At 35.4% G+C, this 21,391-nt stretch overlaps 1 pseudogene and 1 gene segment (V, D, J or C); one reads left to right on the top strand and one right to left on the bottom strand.

Annotated features, from left to right (window-relative positions):
* Positions 1–511: 511 nt before the first annotated feature.
* LOC143655296 (T cell receptor alpha variable 9-2-like) lies at positions 512–5,009 on the top strand. The segment is given in 2 exon segments: positions 512–521; positions 4,669–5,009. Coding segments are annotated over 2 exon segments (351 nt in total).
* Positions 5,010–9,012: 4,003 nt separating this feature from the next.
* Positions 9,013–17,725, bottom strand: LOC143655295 (putative methyltransferase-like protein 25; annotated as a pseudogene).
* Between the last annotated feature and the right edge of the window lie 3,666 nt (positions 17,726–21,391).

Below are 21,391 nucleotides of genomic sequence, written 5' to 3'. Positions count from 1 at the left end.
TATATATATATATATATATATGTGCCAAGTTGACAAGGGGTGGACTGTCATGGTTAGGGACAGGTGTCAACTTGGCCAAGTTGTGGTACCTGTTCATCTGATTGGGCAAGCACTGGCCTGTCTGTTGCAATGAGGACATTTCATAGGATTAGGTCATGATCAAGTCAGCTATATCCACAGCTGATTCCATTTGTAATCAGCCAAAGGGGAGTGTCTTCTGCAACTAGTGATGCTAAATGCAATCATGGGAAGCCTTTTAAGAAGGAGGTGATATGACATATTTAAGATTTTGAATGAGAAAGGCTTTCAACCAGGAATTCTTTATCCAGCCAAGCTATCCTTAAAAATTGAGGGAGAGATGAAAATCTTCAAAGATAAAGAAATATTGAAAGAACTAGTTAACAAGACACCAGCCCTACAAGAAATACTAAAGGGAATCCCGTCAGGTGATTAAAAAAAAAAAAAAAGTACCAGAGAGGGAGATCTGGACAAAAGCACAGAATTGAAGAACATGAATAAAGGTAAGTTAAAGTAAAAAAGAGAGAGAAAGAAGAAAAAATAATATATAGATCTGACAAATAAAAACTAAAGGACAAGATGGTAGAGTCAAGAATCACTTTTACAGTAATTGCTTTGAATGTTAGTTAATGGACTAAACTCACCAATTAAAAGATACAGACTTACAGAATGGATAAAAAAATGTAATAAATCAATATGCTGCTTACAGGAGACCCATCTTAGACTTAAGGGTACAGTTAGATTGAAAGTGAAAGGATGGAAAATATCTTCTCTGCAAGCTGCAACAGAAAAAAAAAGCAAGAGTAGCTATACTAATATCAGACAAAATAGACGGGACACTACATATTAATAAAAGGGACGATTTCAAAGAAAGAGGTGGGAAATTTTGGTGGTTATTTCTCCATTAGTATTTCTGTTCCTTTTTCCTTCTCTTCTCCTTCTGAGACACCCATAACATGTGATTCGCATGTGGTCATTCAATTTCCTCAGACCCTGCTCATATTTTTGCATTCTTTTTCCATCTGTTCTTTTGTGTGTAGGATTTCAGATGTCCTGTGCTCTAGTTCACTGATCCTTTCTTCTGCCTCTTCAATCTATTGAGTAGGCTCTATAGTTTTTTCATCTCTTCTGTTGTGTCTTTCATTCTCCTAAGTACTGCAATTTTTCAAATTTTTGAGTTCTTATAGTTTTTGCCCTTTGTCTTCTTTATATCCTTCCTCATCTTGTTGAGGGAGATTTTGCATGTCTGTTTGGACATACTGAATTAGTTATTTCACTCTTGTATCTCATTTGAAGTTTTACCTTGTTCTTTTGACTAGACCACATCTTCGATTTTCCTAGTATGACTCATTATATTTTGCTGGCATCTAGACATTTGATTTCCTTAATTAGTTGATTCTGGAGGTTGTTTTCACTCTTATACCTAAGGATTTCATGTTGGATGTCTTTGTTCTCAACCTGTTTTTTTATTTATTTGTTTGCTTTTTGTTTTTTTTTCTTTCTGTTTTTTCTTTTTCTTCCTGTCTGTTCTTAAAATTTCAGTTAAACTTATCTTAGTTCTCTGGTATAGGTTCTGTTTAATTCGTCAGAGTTTTTCAGTTCTTGTTTTACTGTTTCTTGCCCTGCCTGTATAAAGTGTTTTCTTCAGGAGGGTCTCCTCAGATATTATTGTCCCCAGTCAGATTTTCCCAGACCAGACAGGCCCATGTGTCAGGAGGAGAAGCAGCCAGCATCAGTTTTCCTTGAGGATGAGTCCCAGCAGCTTGTCTACCTTTCCTATGAAGCCTCTATACTCTGTGTTTTTCCTATCCTGTTCAAATGTGTTGCTTTTTAGTCCACAGCTCCCCACCTGTGTGAATTGATGTATTATTGCCTTTAATTTCAACTGCCTTGCCTACCAGTGGCATGGTTTAGACAGACATTGAATAGTAGGCAGGATTTGCTTGCTTCTGTTTTCCAGACTCTGTGGTCTGAATTCACTAAAGGAGGGCCACCATGTGAGCTGGGCCCGATCCCCCTTTCTTGGAGGAGATATGCCTCTTAGGGAATGTGTCACTTTCACCTGACTACTTATTTGTCTCTCAGATATGTCTTAATTCCGCACTTGCCTGGGGCAGTGCTGAAGCCTGCTAAGAAGTTAAAAAAAAAAAAGCAAAGGATTTTTCAGAGCCAGACAAATCCCTCCCCAGGTTTGCAAATCAAGAGCTTCACTTGGTACCTGGCTCTAGTGTCCTCAGACCCCATGTGTCACCTTTTCTTGGGATCCAGCCCTTTTCCAGTATTTTGTACTGTCCAACTCAAAAAACCTTTCTTTTCTTTTTTTTTCCTCCCCATTAGCCCCATCCCCTCCTTGACAGGGTGAAAACTCCTAGTGCTGTTAGTGCTTAATCCAGGTTTGTCTGTACCTAGGGCCCATTGTCAGTAGTCAGAATTGATTAATTAATTTCACAACTGGAGCTTGGTTTAGCTAAGCCCTTTAGCTAAGTAGGACCAGCCTGCTGTGTCCATGGGTAAGGGGTGCCAACCTCTGCAGCTTAGGAGACCTGCAGTTATGTGTAACTGGTGTACCCTGTGTGTCCAGTCACTGATGTTCAACTCCCCACCCCACAGCATCTGTTCCATACTGTTCCTGGCTATTTACTAGCTTCTCTAGAGGATGAACTAAATTCCACCCCTCACAATGCTGCCATATTGTCCTGCCTTTCCATACTCCAGGCTTTTGATGGAAATCCATATCTTTTGGGGAAAATTATTTTGTTATAATTTGGCAACAAAATGTTCACAGAAGAACAATGGTAGAAAGCATCTTTGAGGCTAGATCCCTGAAGCATATAGGATTTGTAATTTTTGCCTGATTCATATAATTTGTCACCTTATTTTAGAGTTATTGAAATCATGGAGGGATAGAACATTCACCTCAGATTGTTTTGTAGGAGTCAGTAATTTTAATTATTGAGGTTCTTATGTCTAGGTTTCATATTTTTTACCATTTACTGCTCCTGAATTCAGGCATATTTGACTATTGATCTTATTGTATCACTTTTTTCATCAAATGCTTTTTTTAATCAAAAAGATAAAGTTCCTTAAAATTCATTTTATTTTAGAAATGGGGAAATATTGCATTTCAAGGAGTTGTGATTTTTCAATCAAAGAACATTTTGTCATTCTTTTATTTATTTGTATTTTTATTCATTGTTTTTTATTCATTTAGCAAGTATTGACTACCTAGGTATTCACTGCTCTATCTGTTGGGATACAGTGCTGAAAAATACAGAATCACTCAATAATACTTTGGCTTCTTACTACTTCCTCTGATTTGAACCTGTGTTGGTTTGAAAGTATCATGTACCCCCAAAAAACCATATTATAATCCTGATCCAAACTAGAGGGAGCAGCGGTTTCTTTTAATCTTGATTCAATAATGTACATTGGAAGATTTTGATTAGATTATTTCCACAGAGATGTGATACACTCAGTTGTGAGCATGACCTTTGATTAGATGACAATGTGAGCCCACCCATTCCAGATGAGTCTTGGTTAGTTTACTAGAGTGTTTAAGGGGGAGAACCCTGATTTTGAGAACCCTCAGAAACAACAGAAATGCAGAAATGTCAGAGTCCAGAGCTGACACAGAGATACTGACACTAAGGAAACAGTTTGGAGATGTTTGGAGATGCTTGGAGCCCAGCAGATGTTGCCATCAGATATTAAGCACTTGAGGACAGCCAAGGGAAGCCAAGAGATGGAAGCCAGCCCCAGAGAAGCAAAGTAAGATGTCTCCACAGGAATAGAGGAAAGAAGCAATGGAGCCCAGGAGCAAGAGATGAGCAGATTTCAGCCATGTGACTACCCAGCTGAGAGAGGGGACCCTGACCCATTGACCTTCTTGAATTATGGTATCTTTATCTGGATGCCTTAGTTTGGACATTTATATAGACTTAAAACTGTAAATTGTGACTTATTAAATCCCCTTTTTCGAAAGCCATTCCTGTTCTGATATATCCAATTCTGGCAGCTTGCAAGCTAATACACAACACAAAACATTTTCCTGACATCCCAATGGATTATAGAGGGCCCACAATGGGAACACAGGTTCATATTAAATATCTAAGAAAATTGTCTTCTCAGCTGCTGAATGACCTGGGTGGATCTGATAGAAAACTTCCATGTCAGATTGTACCCCAAGAACAAAAGGGCCCTGGAGGATTTGAGGTTGTCCGTTAGATTTACAAAGGTCACCTGGAGAACTACATGTGCCTTTTAAATGAGGTCAGGAATAAGGGCATCTCTCTGAGGTTGGGGAGGAGTAAAGGAAAACATTCCTCCCAGCTCAGTGCCTTGTCCACAAGGGGGTGCAGCTTCCCAAGACAAACTCATTTCCTGTGCAAATTCTGGGCTCAGATTAAGCCTTTCACCATGATGTCAACATTTCTGCATGCTAAGTATCAAGAACACTATTTTCAAGACAGTCTAAAGATGAACTCTTCTCCAGGCTTCCTGACTATGATATTCTTAATATTTGGTAAGTAAAATGGTTCTTAAAATTTTGATTCTTTCTTTTGTTATGTTGCTTAGATCTGTGACCATAATTTTATCCCAGAGCCTTTATACCCAAGTTGACAAATATTTAAAAATCCCCTTTCCCTCCAGGAGGAAGCAGTGGAGACTCCGTGACCCAGATGGAAGGCCAAGTGACCCTCTCAGAAGAGGCTTACCTGACCGTGAACTGCACTTACACAACCACAGCCATAAGATACCCTACTCTTTTCTGGTACATTCAGTATCCCAGAGAAGGTCCACAGCTCCTCCTGAAAGCTATGACGGCTAATGAGAAGGGAAGCAACAAAGGCTTTGAAGCCATGTACAATAAGGAGTCCACCTCCTTCCACTTGGAGAAAGCCTCAGTCCAAGAGTCAGATTCGGCTGTGTACTACTGTGCTCTGAGTGACACAGTGAGGGGAGCTGAAGGGGGACCTGAGCGCAAACTCTGAGCACAACAAGGACCTGACAGCTGAGCAGGATCCTCCTGCCTTCAGCACAGTCTGGTGTTGCTGGTCCCCAAGGCCTTTGCTTGAAGGAAAGATCAAACAAGGAGCAGAAAAGAAAGGGAATGTCTCCAAAAACCTCCTCTTCATTAGTGAAATTGAAAATAAAATGTGACACCTATAATTCCTCAAACAGGGCTATAATAATTGAAAGCAAAAGATCTCATGAACAATGAAGTGGTCTCGGTGCTTCTCCTTGCAGAGCAGTCCAGCCCCCACATCTTGTTTCAGGTCACCTGGAAGACACATTGCCTTGTCTTATTATACTGTTGGAGAGTAAAAGGATCCAAGAACACTGGGTTCTTAATAGAGAAAGGAGGAGGAACAGAATTTCATATGCAACTGAACAATTAAAGAAGAGAAAAGAGACACATCATTATTCTGTTTTTAGGAGGGGTGTGTAAATCAGATGGTTGATGCATGAACCTGACCATGACAGTACCAGATCAGATAAAAACAAAACCTGGGCATCTTGTGGGAAGCTTATAAAAAGCATCCCCATGTGTGCTGAGCCCGGGTGAAGGCTGAGGGATCAGAAGCACCAATACCTGTGAATAATTGGGGAAGATGGTGCTCTGTGTGTGTGTTGGTGGTATTTTGGGAGGCGTGATGAAAATAGGGGGACTGGGTGAGATAATTTCTAAGGAAAGGACCACCTATACTCTCCATTCTCCAATGTAGCAAGCAGTGGTCACTTCCCCTACACACCAGGAAATTGGTAGACTTTGATCAATTAAAGAACCTTGCATAACAAGTCAGAAGGCCAAAAAATAATTGAAATGAAATTACATAAGATAAAATAAAAACAGAATGATGAGTCAATTATTTACACTGGAGAAAGTAAAATGCTATTCTAGAAACTGGACATATTGGTAGTACTCTAAGTGGGTCACACAAATTCCGTTCTAGAGAAATTTCACCAATTTATGCCACTGAAAGTGGTGAATTAGGCAGAATACATATTTTCCCCTAATCTTGTGTATTAGCAAGGTTTTTGTCATTTGCAAATCTGTAAGGTGTTATCATTTAAAAAAAATAATTTCTTTAATTATGAATAAGATGGTTGCTCATTTACTTAAAAATGATCTAGCTTTTTTCTATAAATTACCTTTTCATATATCTCCTATTTTCTACTGTTTTTATTTTTTAAGTATAGATTTTATGTAACATTCTTTACATTAAGAAAAGTAGTCATGTGAATGCCACATTATTATTCACCTTTGTCTTTGTTTATGGCCTTTTCTGGGTATGCAGAATTTTAAAAATTGTGCATTGTCAAATTTATTAAAATTTTCTTTTTCAGATTCTGGGTTTTATATCTTACTTAAAAATCCATAGCATTTCAAAACAGTAAAATTTTATCTCATATTTTCCCTATTTTAATTTTGGATTCTTTATTCTCTTTCTGGTATGAAATCTTATCTGGATTTGTTTGCATTTTTTTTTGTATATGCTTAAGAAGTGAGGTTGCGGTAAAAGATTTTTTTATTTTTTATCAATTAGTTTTAACTTTTTACCTAAAATAATTCAAACTTAACAGAACAGTTACAAAAATAATACAAATCCTATACAGAGAAATTCCAACACATTCTACCCTCCCTCCACCAGATACCCAGACACACCACTTTTAATACTTTATTCCATTTGCCACATCCTCTCTCTCTCCTCATCTATCTATCTATCTATCTATCTATCTATCTATCTATCTATCTATCTATCTATCTATCTATCTATCATCTATCTATCATCTATCTATCTTTGATCCATTGATCTATGTATTTTTAAATGTTTGAGAGCCGGTTGCAAAATGTTTTCCTTTAGATCTTAGTGCATATTTAGGACCATTTTTTAAAAGTCTTTGTTTGGAATGTTGCAGGTCTGATCCACCTTCTCACTGATGTTTTTCTTTAATCTTCTCTATGTCTGAGCCATCACTTCCTGCTTCTTTGTATGTTTTCTAATCTTTTGTTGAATCCTAGACATTTTGATATTGTAATGTGTTAGCTCTGGACTTTAGATCCTGAGGCATCTGTTCCTTAAGCTTTTATGGACTAAGCTTTTAGTGTAATGACAGAGCTTTTCTTGAATGCCAGGAGCTGACAACAATAACAAAAAAGAGAGATGGGTGCAAGTCCTGTCATTCAGGGCTCATCCAAAAATTAAGTTTAGAGAATAATTCCAGGCCACAGCATGGGGATCTGCTTGGTTGTCTCTGTTCATGTGTCTTTTTCTGGACCTGTGGACCTTTGGGCATTGTTATAAATGTCCCCTTTGCCCTATGAAGCAGTTTCTTCATGGTCTACAGTATGCTGTATATCTTACCACCAGCAATCCCTTCCCCAACGAAGACACTTGACTGCTTTCCTGCAGTGTACTAAGGATAGCTCTGTGAAATTGATGGGATGGCAAGTCTCTCAGGTCACCACCAGGCCCAATAGGTCCTGCTTTCAGACCATGCATGAGGGCTACTCTGCTCCCTCTGGAACCTGAACCAAAGATCTGCATGGGCTAGTCCAGCACTGAGTCAGTGAGGGGTGGGGTAGGGACCAGCTAGACAACCAGAAGGTCCCACCTCTTACACATTAGGCAATTCATCCTAAGTGTACAGTCAATGGCTTTGGTATAGGCACATAGTTATGCATTCACCACCACAGTCAATATGAGTATATTCTCATTCTTTCTAGAAAAAATATTCCAAACCCCTTAGATCTTCCTATTATTGGATTTCTCTCATATACCACCCCATTATTAACACCTTGTAATAGTGATATATGTTTATTCTATTTCATGTAAAACTTTCTCATGTTTGTACATTTAACCACTGACATCATCCCACTCTAGGTTTCACTAAGTTATACAGTACAGTTTTATCCTCTAGCTTTCTTTCTGGTGACATACACAACCATTACCTTCCTCTTTCAACCATATACTCAGCTTGGTTGATTCCACTTACAGTATTGTGTTTTATAATGCAGTATTATGCTATTCATTTCTGTGCATTTACAATCAAACTTATAAAACATTCTGTACTCCTTACACATCAATTGCTCAATCTCTATCCTCTTCCTATGGCTTGATAACCTTTGTTCTCTAATTTAACTCCCAGGGTCTGCTCATTATATTTAATTCACATTAATGAGACCATACAATAATTGTCCTTCTGTTTCTGGCTGTTAACAGAAAGTCCTCAAATTTCATCAATGTTGTTGCACTCATCATGACTTTATTTTTTCCTATGTTATTCCATTATATGTGTATAGCATATTTGCCCATCAACTTATCAGCTGATGGGCTGTTGGACAGCCTTTCATCTATTGGCAATTATGAATAATTCCACCAATATTGGTGCAAATGTCTATTTACATTATGTTTTCATTTCTTCTGAATATATACTTAGTAATGAAACTGATGGATCTTCTACCACTTTTAAGTGTGCTGTTACTGAAGTTCCTTAAATATTTCCTGGTTTGTGAAAGATGTGTCTATCAGTTCTTGCTAGTTGTTCAAAGTTCTTGTGAGAAAGTAAGAGCCCTGAAGTTTCTCACTCTGCCATTCTGGTGGGGTGGGCTCCTTAATTTTTGTTTGTTTCTTGTTTTGAGGTAGCTATGCAGACTAAATGCCTATTCTTGAATTACTCATTTTTCTTCACTGATTTGAAATATCATTTTTGTCCATTTTTCCCTACTAAGGTTTTCATCCTAGGCATTGCTTTTCATCCAATATTTATATTTTAATAACTGAGGTGCATTTTGCCAATCACGTATTCTGCTTTCTAGGTATAAGTTTATATATGCAGTCAACCTAAACCTCTGCTACAGATAAGTAACAGAAAATGATGTGAAGGGGAAGATATACCATGAGGGGAAGTAGGAAGAGGAAAACTCACTCCACCACTCACAGGAGGGTGGACATTCTGAAGTATGAGAGAAATCTCAGGCAAATAAAGAATCTACCAGTGATCCCCAATCTCTACATTGCTTTGAATTGTGAGGATAGAGACAAATTTGCAGAAAACCGTGATTGCAAATAGGTCAAACAAGTAGGAAGTAGACAACTTTGGAGAGCGAGGACAACTCTGTATCTTCTGTTTTGCTCCTAAAGAGAAGAAACTAGTTAATTAAGACTTTAGAGTTCTGAAGTGTCCCAACTACTTGAAAGGGTTTGAAAGCTTCTGCTGCCTGAGTGTTTGCAATCCTGTCACTTTGCTTGGAGGAAATAATTTCAACTGGGTTTTAAAACTGAGAACAGAGCAAGAACACCATCAACATGCACACAACTTTCTGACCTGAGAATTCTTAGCAAGGGACATTAGACATTGATAAAAACTTCATTAAATGAATATAAAAGAGAACTGCCAATATTAATAGAATAGACATCAAGCTAGTCTGAACCACCATTTTAAAACCAGGTTTTAAAAGGAATTAGAAATATAAAATAAATCAAGCTGATGTATGTCAAACAGCTATGGGGAGCTCTGACCCCTGCAGCACAACTCTGCACTTTGCTCCTAAATTACCTTCTGAGTTCAGGGAACACAGTTTGAAAACTACTCTTTTAATGGAATCACAGTTTCACAACTTTTAAAAATTCTACTATTTTTATTCTTCAAAATCTATTAAGCACCTTGTTTTTTTTGAGAAATATCAATATTCCTTCAGAAATGGAGTAGAAGGCTCTGAAATGAAGGCAAATCTTGCAACTGTATACTCATGAAAAAATTACTTAGCTTTACTTTCTCAGTAAATGTGTATCTCACAAGTATTTTGAAACAGAAGTTCTCTGAGAGGTATATTATGCAAAATTTTCAAATATTTGCAGTTTTTAGCTTTAGTTAAGGCCATTTCATGACCAAAGAAACTATAGTAAAATACTTCAGTGGCTAGTGCATTAAATTAAAATACTATAATATTAAAATTGCAAGAAAATCATATGCTGCCTTAGAGGATAATTTTAAATGAGTATAGTGGCAAAAAAAAGAAAGAAAGAAAGAGAGGGAGAGACAAAGAGCAGTCATTATGTTCAAATAAAATAAAAGTTATGAGACATGGAGAGCACTGTACCTTTATGTTGATTTTCAAACTCTTCAGATAAGAGATGGTAGCAACAACCCACACTGCAAACTTCCTTGATTTCAGACTTGGAAGTAAATATTCACAGAGTATTTGAAGCAAGATCACCACAAGTATGCAGACCTACCATCAAACAATCCTTTAAAGATGAGAAGAAAAAACAAATTTTGGCAATTAAAATGAGGGTTAAAAAATAATTCAGTTGAAGCTTATAAACATTCATTAGAATATTTGGATTCAATTTCTCCCTAGAAAGTACTGTATATTTTAAATTTTCATAATGAATAATTACTTCCTTTTTGGGTAAAATGATTTCTATCACTACCAACATACTTTAGAGTTGTTTTTTTCTAATGGGCTTGGTCACTTAGCTATTTATATTATCTCTGATCCCTTTACAATTAATAGTTGCTTAACAACTAGTCAAAGTAAAAGTTGGACCTCAAATGTAGCTAACTTTATTAGGACAAACGTGATCTGAGACACATTTCTAACATACTTTGACCACGTTATTCAAATTTTTTATTGATTTCACTTTATGCACATTATGTTCTATATAATTCAGAAACTTGATAAAGCAATATTATAAAAAACAATTATAAGGGTGGGCCATGGTGCAGCAGGCAGAGTTTTCACCTGCCATGCTGGAGAACTGGGTTTGATTCCCAGTGCCTGCCTATGCAAAAAACAAACAAACAAACAAAAAACAATTATATGTGGAAGTGCTAAATTTGCATTTCTACTCCAACATCAGAAAGAGTACTTAGTTCATTTGTCACATATGATATACAATATTAAATTCAATATAAAAATTTTTGCTCCAAATCATATAATGGGGATTTTTTACAAAAATTTTCCCATGAAATGTTTCTTGTTAGCCAAACCCTAAAAATGTATACATGTAGAAATGTGCATGCACACACACACACATACACACATGCAGCAGGTATATGCATACACCACTGAATCTTGATCAACATGTCAATCATTTCAAAGTTGAATTTAATGTAATACCTTTCTGTCTCTGACATCACTCATAGAAATTTAAAGAAGCAGCAAAAAGGAAGTTTTACACAGGAACTTTGATTCATATGGGAATCATAAACTTTTACAATCTGGAACTAAAAGAATTGTAGAAAACTTCCATTATAACCCTCTCATTTTACAAATGACAATATTAAGCCCAGATAGTGCAAATGTCCTATTATTAGTGTACAGTCTATACAAATACAGGTATGCTTATTTTTAATTCAGTTTTTTAAACTAGACCATTATGCTTCTCAAAGTGTTTAATTCACATAACAAATGAATTTCTTTACCATACCAACTAAAATTAATTTTAGAGGTATAAATAAAATATTGAAGATATATTAATTTTAAAATATCAAATTAATTATTGTTGAAATAACTGAATATATAATAGTATAATTGTTGAGGGCACAAGTTTGGGAAATTCACAACCTTGGTTTAAATTCCAGTTTAGCTCCTTGGGTGATTTAGGCAAGTTTCTTTTTAGTTTTCACTTGGTTACTTTGCTAATCTGTAAAATAGTGATAATAATAGTATCTCACTTCAATAGGTTGTTACAAGGCTTAAATAAATTAGTATCCATATATGACATAACCTGCCATTAAATTGACATGCCATAAGACATGAATCAGTAAATACTTTCTAATCTTTTTCTTATTAAAATTATGAATTCCAAATAATAGCTATATTAACTTGTGATTGAAGTATATTTTTATAACTATTTTCAGAACAAAAAAATTGTTTCACTTAGATATCATTTAAATTATTTTATAAAAAATGTATTTAGCTCATATAATCTAGACATAAAGTCACACCTCTCTGAAGAAAAAAACTGGTGGCTGTAAATGGCTTTGACCTGATAGAATACTCAGGGGGCATCAACCACCAATATCTTCAAAGCACATTTTTTGGAGAGTTGTACAAATATTTTTCTTTTCAGGCGTTATGCTATAAATAAAAAAGAATTCAGAAAATTGCTAATTAAGAGTAGAACCATAGAGCTCTAAATCTCTCTTTAAGCTTAGCTTAGTTTTCTCTAAAGATAACAGAAGAACATTTAATTTCATTCTTTACTATACTCATCATATAGATTACTTAATAATATTGGTGGCAGCAGACTAGAAGATATAAATATCTAATCATTTTATTCTAATGCTAAAAGATTAAAGTACTGTGTGTTGGGGGTGTGGGAGTTGTTGGTTAATTTTGGATATTGAATTGATGATTCACTATGGGACTAAAGAAACATTCTTATACCTTATATTAGACAGAGTCTCATAAGAGTGTGCAAACAGTTTTGATCATATACCTCTAACAAGTATTTCAATTACCTGAAAATATCACAAAAGCACTAAAAATTAATATTTTTTGAATTAGGTTAAAGTATTGGGGTTGTTTAACTCTGAGAAAAAGCTAAGATAGAACCTAACAACTGTTTACATATATAAGAATAAAAACAATCAATGAGGATTAACCAGTTTCCCTTAACTAGTATAAACCAAAAATATCTTAGAAAAATAAAAAATCTATACTTTAAAAATGAGAAAAAATTGATTAACTATTAATAAGAATTTGGGTTTATAAAGTACTCTGGTATGTTTGTTTATTCATTTCCTTGGGGAAGAATTTCTGAAAAATTTAATAAGGGTAGAATGTTGCAACTCCAAAATTTTCTTTGTATGGAAATTAGTTAGGCTAAGTAAGCTCTAAAAGCTCCTTCTACAATACTGTTTAATATACAATGTGGCCTTTATTTTAAAAATACAGTCTTTCAATTATAAAATGATATATTTATAATTTAGAAAAAAGTTGAAGCCTTAGAAAATACCTAGAAGCCATTATTCTTGTTCAAGGAAACTGCATACTTGGTTTTACCAAAGCATACAGTAAACAAACATAATTTACCCTAGACTCCTTTTTACTTCAAATTTAAATTAAAAAATAAAATTTTAGAGTTTTTTTAGATTGAAATTTTAATAATCTTTTTGCTGCATAGTGAGGACTCTGCTTACTTACTAGCTTTTTTTTTGCTAGTATTTCTGTCTGGTTTTGGAGGCCTCAAAGGAGTGAAAGTTACTCTATTTTGGAATGTCTTTTGAGCAGATCTTGATAGCCATGAGAATCATGAAAACCCAGTTATGATTTCATTTTCATAGTCTTAGATTCATGTGATCAGAGGAGATAAGTAGGTTATGTAAACTACTATTACAATTAACATCTTACAGAACTTTTAAAAATTATACTTAGAAATTAATTCCAAAGTAAAATCACCTCCAGATCTTGAGTAATATCATGTAGTTCTGAATCAGCAGTGATAAAAGTGGTTAATGGTAAATACATACTTGATTCACTTGACTGTGATGTTGTTTTTCCTCTTTCTTTATTTATGTCAGAAATTTTTCTGATTGGTATTTGGGATGAACAAGCAGGTTCTATAGCATTAATAGACAAAAGATCTTTAGGAGAAATGCCATTTCCAAGACCCAATTTGTCTTCATGCTGTGGCTGAGTATGTAGGTTTTTCATCTGCTTTCCGATGTTAAAAATTACAGGGTCCAAAAACTGAGAGGTATAAATGTTCTCTTGATTTATGAGACTATTGTTATATTCTTTCTCAACATCTACTTTGTATTTAATTTCATCCTGTACTTTCCTTTCTTTTGCCATTTTTAATGCCAGTCCACTAACATTTAATCTTGAACAAGTATTATAGACTCTTCAGTGTTTCTTAAGTTTCCTGTTTCTCTCCTCAGCTCCACGTGTACTGATATTTGAGGAATCAATTCCATAAACGTTCAAGCCATACTTCAAGGACAAAAAGGAGCTTAGGTAGCCTTTCCCAGATCCCCTGTCAATAACCTAAAGTAATAAAAATAGAAGGAATTAGAACAATTTTAGTCAGATGGCAAAGATGACATTACCTACACATTTTTAAAAAGCAAGTAAACAAATGTGTTGAAAAATACAAACTGTTATGCTTGTTTTCACTTTAATTTTTTGATTCCTATTCCTTTCACCATTTTTATCCAACAATTTACTGGAGATTGTAGCCAGTACCACAAGTTAAGAAAAAGAAGTAAAAGGTATAGATTTTAGAAGGGAAGAAGTAAAACTGTCTTTAGTCACAGATGACTTGATTGTATCTGGAGAAAATCTTGAAGAATATACAGAAAGGTTAATAGAATGAGAAGGTGACCTTAGCAGTTTCTCAGGACACAAGGTCAAAAAACCATGAATGAACAATTAGAGCACAGATAATATAGTAGCAAATAATAATTAGAAAATAAAAAATTTAAACAGTCCAATTACAAAAACAGACAAATTGAACACTCAGGAAAAAAATTAAAAAAAATATATACAAGACCTACACTCTGAAAATTCTAAAACATTGTATAGAAAAAGTTTTTAAAATATCAATAAAGATATATTTCACACTAATGTAATAGCAGATTCAATTTTGTTAAGATCACAATTCTGTCTAAATTAACTACAGATTCAATATAATACCAATCAAAAAAAAAGTAACTACAAGCAAATTAGTAGATCCCTGGAACTAAGGGAGCAAATAATCTGTAAAAGGGCATGAGGAAACTTTTTAGGATGGTGACAATAACCTACATCTTGATTGTGGTGGTGGTTACATAACTGCATATATACCAAAATTCATCATACTGTACACCTAGAATGGTGAATTTTATCATGTAATTTGAACTCAGTGAAGCTAAAGGAGATAAGGAAAAATTTAAAACTGCAAAGACTATAATCGTCATGTCATTTTACAGGAAATCTATAGATAATTACAGAATTAGTATCATAACAAAATCATTTTCTACTTTTATAGCTATCTTTTATCACTAAAATCAATTAAACCATGATGTAAGTATTAGCCCCTCAAGGAAACATTCCTATATTTAAAGTAATGCATATCATTAATAACATCTTCATAATTTCAGGGCCTTGCCAGTTCATACGTAAGATCAGTTCATAGGCATGACTGCAGTAAATAATGCCCACTAACTAAAGTGATTAGCTCATAAATAATTCCCACACTATTTTATGTTAATCTTTGGCTAGATATTGTGGGAAATACGGAAGTATCATATATGTATATATATCTTTGACTTTATAGGGTTTACAATCTAACTGAAGAAGTCATACTCATACTCATGAATACAAAAGCTATACAGTAGAAGCTATATTAGTCACTTTCCCTTTATTTGAATCTCCAGAGAAAGCAAAGCCCTCCATTCCTTTATAAAACATACTCACTGATGCTGATAGCAAGCTTAATACTAGTACTCAGTGGGATGCTTGTTTACCAAAAAGTAATTGAATTTGTTCCAGAATCTATTTATGACAAGTCTACCTGTGAATCAGGAAAATTCTGGCTGTAAGTAACAGAACTAAATTTTGAACAATAAAGAAAATTTATTATCTCATGTAATAAGAAATCTGGCAGTAGGGTAGTTGAGCCATTCGGAGATTCAACCATGTATGGCCATTGGGTTTAGAGTTAATTGGTATATGGTACATCATGGAAACACAGGCCTAGGTACAAAAGAGACTTTCAGCAAATGACCACTTCATTATATACACAGTACAAAGGGTCCAAAAGAGCAAGGGAAGAAATTCTCTTATGGCTAGATGCCTAGAAAGGCCAACTGCTCAGGTATGGGTTGGTAGCATGGCATGCCCTGCTTTGCATCAGTGATGAGGGACAGTTGTGTTTCCTGAGTGTGGGGTTTTATACACTGGCTAGGAGTGGCAGGTGGGGGTTGGCTGTCAATGCACCAAAAGCATGCATTAAATGATCTTTGTGTATGGACAAGCATCTGCAGCCTGCTGAGATTTAACATCTCCCCAGGGTACTTGCAGTTTCTTGAGAAATGGAAACATACTGAACACTGCAGGTAAACAAGCAAAAATAGAAACATACCAGAAACCTTAACACAAACAAGCAAAAATAGAAACTTACCAAATAGCTGCATGTAAATAAGCAAGAGACAGTAAGGCTGTGAAATGGCCACTGAGTGTGTCTGTGAGTCCTCAGCTTTGGGCCAGCTTATTTGGAATTATGGTTGCAACATGGGTGTAGAAATGCCAACAAATTATGCCTTCACAAGATAACATCTAAAGCCCTTCTCAGTAATGGGACAAACTTTTCTAGAAAAGTCTGCCAGGAGACTTCCTATTATATTTTGTTGATCCAAGTTGGCTTTTTAATAATATATGTAGTGCTAGCAATAGAAATGAAAAATGTGCAATTATGGGTAGCACCTGCAGGAATCTACAAGATGTACAACTTCTTGCTTTCAAATAATCTGGTCCAAAGAAAAAAAAAACCACCAGATTGATGTCCTTCCCATTACCCTATTATAGCCTATTCCTTGCTGAATTATCTGCTCTAGGCTATAGGTATGAAGACAGAGGAGTCTCCAGTCCAATATCTGGGGGGAGTATCTCCCTCATTTCCATATTCGGTTTAGATGACTTTCTCACAGCTCACAGATGACCTTCCCATAGTAGTTACTTTTTTTTTTTTTGCATGGGCAGGTGCTGGAAATTGAACCCAGGTCTCTGGCATGGCAGGTGAGAATTTTGCCACTGAGCCACTGTCACACTGCCAGTAGTTACATTTTAAAATGATATTAGTGAGGTATTCTACTTCATATAGAACCACTGTATATTGTTGACTTGACTTAGAGGCTTAACTATCTTAGCCTAATGACTCTCAAATTTATAACTCCAGTTTGGAATTCTTCCATAAACTTCAAGCTCATAATCCAATGATCTAATGAACATTTTCACTTGGATACCTAAAAAACATCTCAAATTTAAGATGCACAAAGAAATGAGCTCTTGATATTCTCTGTAAAACCTGCCCCTCCTATATTTTCTTCATCATAGTTAATGGTATCTCCCTACTTTCTTTCATTCTCTCATACCCTATATCTGAGTTGTGAGCAAATTCTATTGGCTTTTTCTTCAACATACATCCATAAAATGATCACTTACCGATGCTACTTCATGCTTACTCCACCCTAAAACTGGCTAACTGTGATAGCCTCTTCAATGGTCTCCTAGCTTCCACCTCTATCTGCTTCAGTCCATTCACAAAAGAGTAAAACAAAGTCTGATCATGCCACTATTCTGAGGAAAACTCATTGCCTCTCTGATCTTATTTCCTGCTAATAAGCCCCTCTTTTTTCTAAGTTCTTTGTCTCACCTCTGGAAGCTCCTACTTAGGTAGGAGCTAATTTCTAAAAGGAACCAACTTGGATATCTATACTATTGTAAAGAATGTGAAGACAGCTGAGATAATTGTTTTATAACACTCTTCAACACTGTAGCCAGAGTGATCTAGTGACTCTTACTGGCTTTCCATCATATTCAGAATAAGAGCTCAAATCATCACAATGTTATGACTCTGAAACTATATAACCTGCCCTCTCTCCCCTGCCCAACCTCAGTTCCTAACTACTCTCCCCTTGCTCACTCCACTGGAGCCAATCTTGTTTCTTGATTATTTCTTCAACACCCCAGGCATATTACCATTATTACCATGTCAGGGATATTAAACATGTTATTCCTTCTACCTGAAGTTTTCCCCCCAGATATTCTAATGGGTAGCTCTCTTACCTCCTGAAGGAGGTCTTACCTCAAATAGTAACTTTTCAGTGAAACTTATTTGCCCCTTCCCCACAACCAAAAATTTGAATCCTCATCCCTGAAGTAGTGACATTCTTTCCTTTTCAAAATTTATTGTCATTAACACAGATCATCATAACAGACACAACACAATAAAATATACTTATAATATTGTTTGCAGTCTCTCTCTCCTCAGAATATAAATGTCATGAGGGCAAAGATATTTTTTGTTTGTTTTGTCTACTACTGTATCCTCAGTATATATACCAGTTCCTGACATACAATAAAAGCTAAAGAAATATTTGTTAAATGAACAGATGAACAAATTTTAGAAATAAAAATTAAGAAGCCTTGGTAATGTGAGAAAGGCAAAGGATTTTTTGGGATATAAAGCAGCAATATGATTTAGGCAGATGACTTCTGTTTTTCTTCTCAAGTTTTTATGGTCTCTGGTAAAGTTAATTATTTCAGAAGCTTTCCATCTATCCCCAAGAAATCTGCATTTATTAAATATACATTTAAAAGAAAAGCGGTACATAATACATTTAAGCCTAAATATTGTGAGACTCAAACATCATTTGCTATAAAGTGATTTCAAGAGAATGACCTTACATCTTCAATTGCTAAGGACAATCTGATTCGGACTAATCTGCACCTTACCAAAAGTCATATATATTTAGGTCATTTCATTCACTAAGAACAATCTCTCTTTCTATGAAAAAAAGTGCCCTTAAAGCAGGTATAACAGGACACATTAAGCCATTTCAAAAATATTTTCTCTGCACCTTTGAAGTACATCTGCTTTATTATTTTAAAGTTATTTGTTATTATCCAATATTTCATATAAACAAAATATTAAATGCAGCATATAGGCAAAGTTTTAAAGCACAATGATAAAGCAAACACCTTTTGCTTTAGTTTTAATTATTCCAGAGGCAAAGCCTGTGGCAACAATTTAAGAATAAGTGATTTATGAGGTGAAAGAAACACTGGTAAAGTAGAAAAGAGAAAGAGAAAGGAAAGCAGCCCAATAACAGGTATGTTATGAAAGAAGATACCACTGTAGGTTTTAATCACACTGGTAAGACTTCGTGTAGAAACACATACCTCAGAATTATCCCACCTGAAGTGTCAGGGAGTAGATGCATTTTTATATCAATGTGCATCAGTCATTGATTTAAGGTTGGGCAAAGGGAGGAGTTAATTCCCAGAATTTGTGTGGAGATAGTGTTTGCTTCAGTAACCAAAGAAAACCCATGGAAAATATAGATACTGCCAGGCAGAAATTAGGCCTGCATGCCATGAAAAGATTAAGGTATGAGAGTATTTGCTTTAGGTACTCAACAGCTCTACCATACTCAAGAACTCATTATCCATTTTAAGAACTAGAAAATTAGTATTTCCACTGCATATCACTATGTTCTTCCATATCCCATCTCTTTGCTTCCCCTACTAGAGTGTTGTAGTTTGCTAGCTGCCGGAATGCACTATACCAGAAACAGAATGGCTTTTAACAAGGGGAATTTAATGAGTTGCTAGTTTACAGTTCTAAGGCTGAGAAAATGTCCCAATTAAAACAAGTCTATAGAAATGTCTAATCAAAGGCATCCATGGAAAGATACCTTGGTTCTAGAAGGCCAATGAAGTTCAGGGTTTCTCTCTCAAGTGAGATGGCACATGGCAAACACAGGGCTTCTCTCTCAGCTGGAAGGGCACGTGGTGAATACGGCATCATCTGCTAGCTTTCTCTCCTGACTTCTGGATTCATGAAGCTCTCCGGGAGGCGTTTTCCAAAGGTCGCTGGTTGGTGGACTCTCTGCTTTGTGGTGTTGCTCTCTCTGAATCTCTCTGAATCTCTCATTCTCCAAAATGTTTCCTCTTTTATAGGACTTCAGAAACTAATCAAGACCCAGTCAAATGGGTGGAGACATGTCATCCCCTAATCCAGTTTAACATCCACTCTTAACTAAATCACATCACCTAGGGAGATGATCTCATTACAGTTTCAAATATACAGTATTGAATAGGGAGTATTCTACCTTTAAGAAATGGGATTTATATCAGAACATGGCTTTTCTTAGGGGGCATACTTCCTTTCAAACCAGCACATAGAGATAGTAGTAGTATTCTCAAATTTATATTGTTTATGATTCCCTTGCTTCTTTTCATCAATGGCTTTTTAGCAAATATATCTTTTACATTAATAATCTACCATTATTTTACTTAAGAGCTTCTAAAAATGTTACCATAAAATATGTACTCTTCGGTAATGTGCTCAGTTTTCCCACTCAACTTTGTGTTTCTAAAATTTATCCACACTATAGGTACAGTGGAAGTTGTTAATTTTTACTGATGATTTACTTTACAATAAGTAAACATACCACAGTTCAATTATCCAGTCTCCTATGGGTGGGAATAAAGTTTGTTTTTAGGTTTCTGATAATTGAGACATCCTTGTACAAACTTCCTGACACTAGTATGCATAGATTTAACTAGGAGAGGGCATAGAACCTAGAAGTTGAATTGATTAGTTGGAGTTTATGTTATTATTCACATTTACAAAATAGTGCTGAATTATATTTCAAGGTCATTATACCTATGTACACTCAAACAAAAATGGTATAAGAATGTCCTTGCATCACAACCTTGAGTGACATTCAGTTTTGTCACACTAAATTTATGCCAAACACATAGTATAAAATAGTATCCTACTGTGGTTTTTATCTGCATTTATTTGAAAAATCTCAGCCATTGTTTCCTTAAATATTTTTCCATTCCTTCCTTTTTCTCCTTCTGGTAAATTGAAGAGATGTATGACAGATCCTCTCACTCTACTATCCCATGTCTTAACCACTCTCAAATTTTACATTTTTCTGTCCTGTATCACAAATAATTTTCATAGCTATCTCCTTTAGCTCAGCAATTCCTTCTTCTATTGGGTCTAATCTTCTATTGGGTCTAATCAACTAATACATTGGATTTTTGTTTTAATTAGTTATATTGTTTTTATAATTAGTTATATTGTTAGGCTATAAAAGTTCTGTTTCAGACTTCTGCTTTCAGCCATTTTGGAATAGCTGGAATAGGAGAATGCTGAACTTATTCTCCTCCCACCATAATCAACTAGAAAAACAGATAAAATATATTAGGCAATTGTTTTGTACTTTGGGCAGCAAGCTATTCAGGAATGTGGTCCCTAATTAAAGGGAAACAAATGAGGTGAACTCTATGATTTACTCATTGTTCAGCCTGGATGCACTTTCCAGATCACAGATAAGAATTTGCAAAGAATATGATGACTGGAATTTAAATAGCAGAAAGATGGACCCTGTGTAGATAAAGAATTCCAGAACTATGTGGAGAAGAGCCCTTTGGGTCTGCTGCTGAATGTCACTATGTGCATGCATAAAGTAAACCTCCATGAGACCAGGAAAATAGCCACCAGGGAGCAGTGAGCTGAATGGTTCCCAGAGCTAACACAAGATTATGAAAAGTTCAGTTTCTGATGAGCCAAATTGGAGGGTCCTCATTGAACAGTCAGGTCTTAAAGCAGAGACCTTAACTATAGAAACTACACTAGTC

This window comes from Tamandua tetradactyla, chromosome 14, assembly GCF_023851605.1.
Source record: "Tamandua tetradactyla isolate mTamTet1 chromosome 14, mTamTet1.pri, whole genome shotgun sequence".
In the NCBI taxonomy this organism is placed as follows: domain Eukaryota; kingdom Metazoa; phylum Chordata; class Mammalia; order Pilosa; family Myrmecophagidae; genus Tamandua; species Tamandua tetradactyla.
Note: the sequence above shows the minus strand (reverse complement) of the source record. Positions and strands in the feature narration are given on the sequence as shown.